This window comes from Chrysochloris asiatica, unplaced genomic scaffold (assembly GCF_000296735.1).
Source record: "Chrysochloris asiatica unplaced genomic scaffold, ChrAsi1.0 scaffold00003, whole genome shotgun sequence".
Taxonomy (NCBI): Eukaryota; Metazoa; Chordata; class Mammalia; order Afrosoricida; family Chrysochloridae; genus Chrysochloris; species Chrysochloris asiatica.
Genome location: NW_006408521.1, coordinates 20,089,468 through 20,095,467, shown reverse-complemented (window position 1 = coordinate 20,095,467; position 6,000 = coordinate 20,089,468). Strand labels below are relative to the sequence as shown.

The 6,000-nt window shown below is 38.7% G+C and overlaps 1 protein-coding gene across 1 annotated transcript in view; it reads left to right on the top strand.

The window, feature by feature from the left end:
* NOC3L (nucleolar complex associated 3 homolog (S. cerevisiae)) overlaps positions 1-6,000 on the top strand; it is a 42,145-nt gene that overhangs the window by 27,455 nt on the left and 8,690 nt on the right. Inside the window, exons 9-11 of the mRNA XM_006831161.1 lie at positions 2,803-2,978; positions 3,513-3,641; positions 5,269-5,400. Of these exons, the coding sequence (XP_006831224.1) occupies positions 2,803-2,978; positions 3,513-3,641; positions 5,269-5,400 (437 nt within the window). The remainder of the gene's footprint in view (positions 1-2,802; positions 2,979-3,512; positions 3,642-5,268; positions 5,401-6,000) is intronic.

Sequence of the window (6,000 nt, the reverse complement as noted above, 5' to 3'; positions counted from 1 at the left end):
CCACAGATAAACACTAAACATGTCCAAGAAGAAAAAGCAGATGACCATATCAGCACATGTCCAGAAACAAGATAAAATGTCGGAGACAAATGATCTAGAGGTAGACCTGGACTCCATTCTGGAAGGAGGGCAGGCCTTGGAAATGCCTGAGAAGGAATTCAGAAAAATGATTATAAAATGTTTCAAAACACTTTAAGGTAAAAATCAGTTAGAACTGTACCTGGCCTGTAGTCGTCATTGTATTATTACATCAGCTATTAGTATTATTAGGAGCTTTGGTGGTGCAGTGGGTCAAGCGTTGGGCTGCTAACGGCAAGGCTGGAATGATTCACACTCATCAGCCACTCCATGAGAATCCGGCTGCTTCTCAGATTTACACTCTTGGAAACTATGGAGCAGTTCCTGTAGGGTCACGTTGAGTCGGAATCAACTAGGTGGCAATGGACATACTAATACTGTTATCCTTTACCTAGTCAGTAGTTTTACGCTGGTTGAATTAATGAATGGGTATCAGGAGAGAAGAATGATGGGATAGATACACTGAGTGCCTTGATAATGGACTTATATGCCAGTTATTAGGGATGAAACAGTCTTCTGTGAAATGCTAACGATCTTTCTTCAGGATAGGAAGAACATAGGAATAGGTGGGGCATGAATGGGAAAGGACTCAATTGCTAGGCTAGGCTCTTTCACTTGACGCAGTTGTCCTTAGGATCACCCAGTTGCTATCTCACCTGTGACAGGAAGGTGGTGGGGGTTAGTGGGGTGGGTGACACAGATGTTACTTCTGTGCTCTGGACTCCCAGCTGGAACCTACTTAAAGGCATTTGCTCTCCTGATGCTCCATGGGCCTGGGAGCGCCTCTGCATAGACCAATACTGTCCAGTAGACGTACCACCAGAGCCATACAAGCCATTAAAAAAAATGAACCATACTAAAAGGTTGAAAACAATGAAATTAATCTTAAACAGTATATTTTATATATGTTGTTACTAAGTCGGTTCCAACTAATAGTGACCTTGTATGTTGTTGTTAAGTGCTGTCGAGTCGGTTCCGATCCATAGTGACCCTGTACAGGGTTTCTGAGGCTGCAAATCTTTACAGGAACAGAAAGGCCTCATTGTTCTCCTGCGGAGTGGCTGGCGGTTTCGAACTGCTGACCTTAAGGTTCGCAGCCCGATTCGTAACCACTACGCTACCAGAGCTCCTTCAGTGACCTTGTATAGGGGTTCCAAAAAGTGACTGGTAGGTTTGAACCATCAACTTTGTGTTTAGAAGTCCACTGCTTATGCTACAGAGCCACATCAGGACTCCAAATTTTGTATATATATCCAAATTATTATTATTTCACCATGTAATCAGTTTAAAACGTTATTGAGTTTTAAAAATTATTATTATTAACTTATAAATCTGATGTTTATTTTATACTTAGAGCACATCTGATTTGATGTAGCCACATTTCAGGTGCTCAGTAGTCACATGTGGCTAGTGGTATGCAATTAGAAGTATAGGTTTAGGCCGTTTTTTAAGTTGCTTGAATCATTATGAACTCTTGTCAATTCCAAAGAAATAAAAGACACCATTGTTCATTTTTGTGAATATAGTCAAAGGAAAAATCATCAGTGCAAGTATTGCTACAAGGATTCCACTTCATACCTGCATGAGTTTATTCCAGACAAAATGTATTTAATAAACATGTCTCTGATCGGTGGCTACAGACAAGTGCCTCAGTAATACACTTGTTTGAGTCTCCTTAGAGTGGCTTCAAAAGAAGCTTCAATCAAAGCAGTGGTTTCTGAGGGGTCTGTGCACCAGTTAATTCAGGGCAGAGAGATCAGCTGAGAAGGTTATAGGCCACTGTTTTCTGGGTTCCAGTGGTGAACTCTTGATAGATGTTCTCAAAGGACACAGGAGGGTCACGGGCTTGTTAAGAGATTTAAGAAAATTGAAAACTGCTTTAGTGAGAAAATGGCCAAGAAAGTTGTGCTGATAAATTTCTTTCCATTATGACAATGTACCTGTTCACTTTTGAGGGTAGCAACCACTGTCTATGAGAATTTCATTGGGAAACCTGACTCCATTCACCCTACAACCCTCATTTTTCTCCTTCAGACTTCTTTTTGTTCCCCCAAATCAAAGAACATTTACAAGAAACAGGATTTGAGTCCCTCGAGGGTGCCAAAACTGTCATTTTGGTGTGGTGTGATTAAAAGACTAAGAATTCACTGGGGAAGGGTTGGAGAGCTGGAAGCATTGCCTTCTGAAGTGGATAGACTTAGATGGAGGAGATGTTGAGAAACAGCTGTTTCACATTTTTGTATTTTTGTTAATTAAAGGTTTTTGTTATTGTTATTACCATCACATAACAAACTGATTGCTATTTATTTTTTCCTGATAATAGTTTACCAGATTTAACACAACTGATACTTATGTTACTGCATTAAGGAAGAATTATCATCAAAATTGGAAAATTACCTTTCCTTAAGGGATTTAATAATTTTATTTACTTTGTTTAAAAAAGTGAAAACAACAACAAAAGCCTGGTTTCTCAAGCCATACAGGAAAATAATGTTTAGTTCTTGAAAAACTTGACTTCAGTTCATTTTATAATAGCCGAGATTTCTGTGATTGTGGTTAGAATTAGATGGTAGAAATTTTTAAATATGAGACTTGTCAAAGTGTTGTCAACAACTCATGTAAGAATTAGCATTGTCATGAGATTCCGTCATATTGCTTGCATACAAGTTAATTTGTTTGAGTTGTGACCAATTCGTAAAGTAACTGCAGTTCTCTTTTGAGTAGACTGGAAGCAAAGGAAGCTGAAGAAAAGTAATGTCGTCTCCTTAAAGGCATATAAAGGACTGGCAGAGGTGGCTGTGAAGGGCTTGTGTGAGCTCTTGGTGGCACTGCCTCATTTCAACTTTCACAACAACATCATTGTGTTGATTGTCCCTCTTATGAATGACATGTCAAAATCGGTGGGTTGCTCTCTGTGATTGTTGCTTTGGTTCCTAATAGAACAATAATAGACCATGCAGGGTTTGTTTTTTTTCTCTTAAAGTTCTTTTGGTCTGTTATTTATGAGTAAAATAGACTACTGTTAAACTCTTATGTCTTTAAGAAAGTTACTAGAAAGTACATTTAATGCAATATTTCTCAACAGAAATTTTGGCCCCCTCTTTATTCCCAGGGAACATTAAATAATATCTGGAGGCTTTAAAAAAAAAAAAAAGGATTTAACTGTGTGTTCTTCTTGTTGAGAATGTAGACAGCAGCACATATACCACTCCAGTGGTTTGTGAATGTACAATGGAGTGACATCTCAGGATATATGTTTGATTGCAATGTTTGATGGGAGGGTGCTACTGGCAGCCAGTGTATAAAGGTTGGGAATGTTGTAAAATATCCTGCAATGAACAGGACAGTCCCCACAGCAAAGAATTATCTGGCCTTAAGTAAGGCCTGAGACTGAGAAACACTTGTTTAGTTTAGTGTAACATCTTTTCTTTCAGGTTTCTGATATGTGTTGTGAGGCAGTGAAGAAGCTCTTTAAACAGGATAAGTTAGGCCAGGCTTCCCTTGGTGTAATAAAAGTCATTTCTGGTTTTGTGAAAGGAAGAAATTATGAAGTTAGGCCAGAGGTAAGTCTTTTTTTTTTTTTTTAAACTTTTCTATCTGTTTTGTCTATCCACTTAGATAGGCATATAGATAGTTTTTGATATGGATAGATAGTTATTCCAATATTAGTTTCTTCTCTCTGCCAATTTAAAATGCTGTCTTTTTTATGTAATAACTTTCTATATACGTAGAATTTTGTTTTGAAGTCTTCTCTGTTCTTTTGATTTGGTTGTTGTTAAGTGCCGTTGAGTTGGTTCTGGCTCATGGTGACATTGGATAAGACTTCCAAGGAGCAGCTGGTAGGTTTGAACCACTAACATTGTGGTTAGCAGTCCAGTGCTGATACTATAGCACCACACCAGGACTCCTAGATTTGGTTGTTGTTGTTGTTTAGTGCCGTCGAGTCGGTTCCGACCCATAGCGACCCTGTACAGGGTTTCCGAGGCTGTAAATCTTTACGGGAGCAGAACGCCTCATCTTTCTCCCGCGGAGCGGCTGGTAGTTTCGAACTGTTGGCCTTAAGGTTCGCAGCCCGATTCGTAACCACTACGCTACCAGAGCTCCTTCTAGATTTGGTTAGGTCCTATAAATACTTCAAGGGAGTTTCAAAAGTTAAGTTGAAAAATTCCATATAGTTCCATTTCCCCATAAACCTTTTGAAGCCCCACCTGTATAGTATTTTAACTATTTAATAGCTTTGTATATAAAATACATTTGGATGTATGATAGGATGTTACTTATCAGAAGCAAAACACAATGAAAGAATTGTTTGTTAACTCAGATAAAATGTAGAATCTGTTTCTACCACTATCCCTCCCACCAAAAGATTGTAAGGAGTGGTGGTATGGTGCTGTCGATAAGCGCTGGGCTGAAAACCACAAGGTCGGTGGTTCAAACCCACCAGCTGCTTTGGAAATGCTATATAAGGTCATTATAAGTTGGAACTGACTCGATAGCACTTAACAATAACAACAACAACTGAGAATTGTGTAGTGATCAGATATTAAGACTTGAATATGAAACTCAGTCATGGGGTAACTCATTTTAAGATCAGCCCCGCCATCCTGACTTTGAAGTTACTTTTGTGTATGATATTTTAAGAGCACATAGGAAATGTTCAGTTTATCTTTCAGATACCTAGAATAGTGCCGGTCTTCATGTTTTTATTAAGAAAAGTCCCTGAAGATTAGCACTGTTAACTGTAAGACTGAAGTTGGCTTGTCAAATTAAGAGCTGGTTTGTTGTTGTTAAGTGCTGCTGAATCATTTACAACTCAATAGTGCCCCTGTATAGGGTTTCTGAGAAGTGATTGGTGAGTTTGAAACACTGACCGGACTGCTAGCAATCCAGTGCCCTCTATACCAAGTAATGTGTTTCATCTTTATGCTCAAGAGACTGAGCATAAACAATGCTTTATATGGTATATATATTTTTGCCTAGCCAAATATTAGTGTCCTTTCATAGATCAGATTATTAAATATGTTTAACAAGAAGATAACCAATTCTTCTGGAAAATGTGATAAGACGTATTTCTACGATTTTAGTAGAAATAAAGGAAATAGTATGGTAAATGCTCATTTTCCTGGAGAAAGTGTTGGAGGACAATGTAAATATTCAGCTGTGTATTTGTATTTTCTTTTTCCATATAAGATCTTAAAAACATTCTTGTGTCTGAGAATCAAGGAAGTAGAAGTGAAAAAAGACACTGAGGACATTAATAAACCAAAAAAGTTCATGACCTTCAAGGAAAAAAGAAAAACACTGTCAAGAATGCAGAGAAAGGTTTGATTTATTTCCTTCTTAAAGTATTCTCTTTGTTTGATTTGATCTTAGATTAAAATCATAGCCTAAGTATCCCCAGTTGGTTCCGACTCATAGCGAACCTGTATAGGGTCTCCAAGGAGCAGCTGGTGAGTTTGAACTACTGACTTTGTGGTTCAGACCGACCTTGAAGTCCAGTGCTTTATCCCACAGCACCACATCAGGACTCCAAAAAAATCATAGCATAGGCCAGGTTAAAATCAAAGTTAAATCATAAATATAAAATGTGTATCTTGCAGAGGAAAAGAAAGACTTGGCAGCTCCCGAACGACAAATGTAATGAGGGAGAAAAAATCTCTGTTCCTTCTCAGGTGCCACAGGCAGGTGACAGACCCTACGGTGGAGGCCATGCCGCCTGATACACAGCGCAGAGTAGAACTAACTGCTTCTCAGGGTGTGTGAGACATGAATGAAAGCTTTAGCGGCGCAGGCAGTCTCACTTTCTGTAAGAGGGCTGGTGCGCTTAACTCATGTTGCCACCAGGGCTCCTTTCAGGCAGCTTGGCATAAGTAGAAAATACTGATTTTTTAGAATGTTTGACTTTATGCATTTATATAAAGG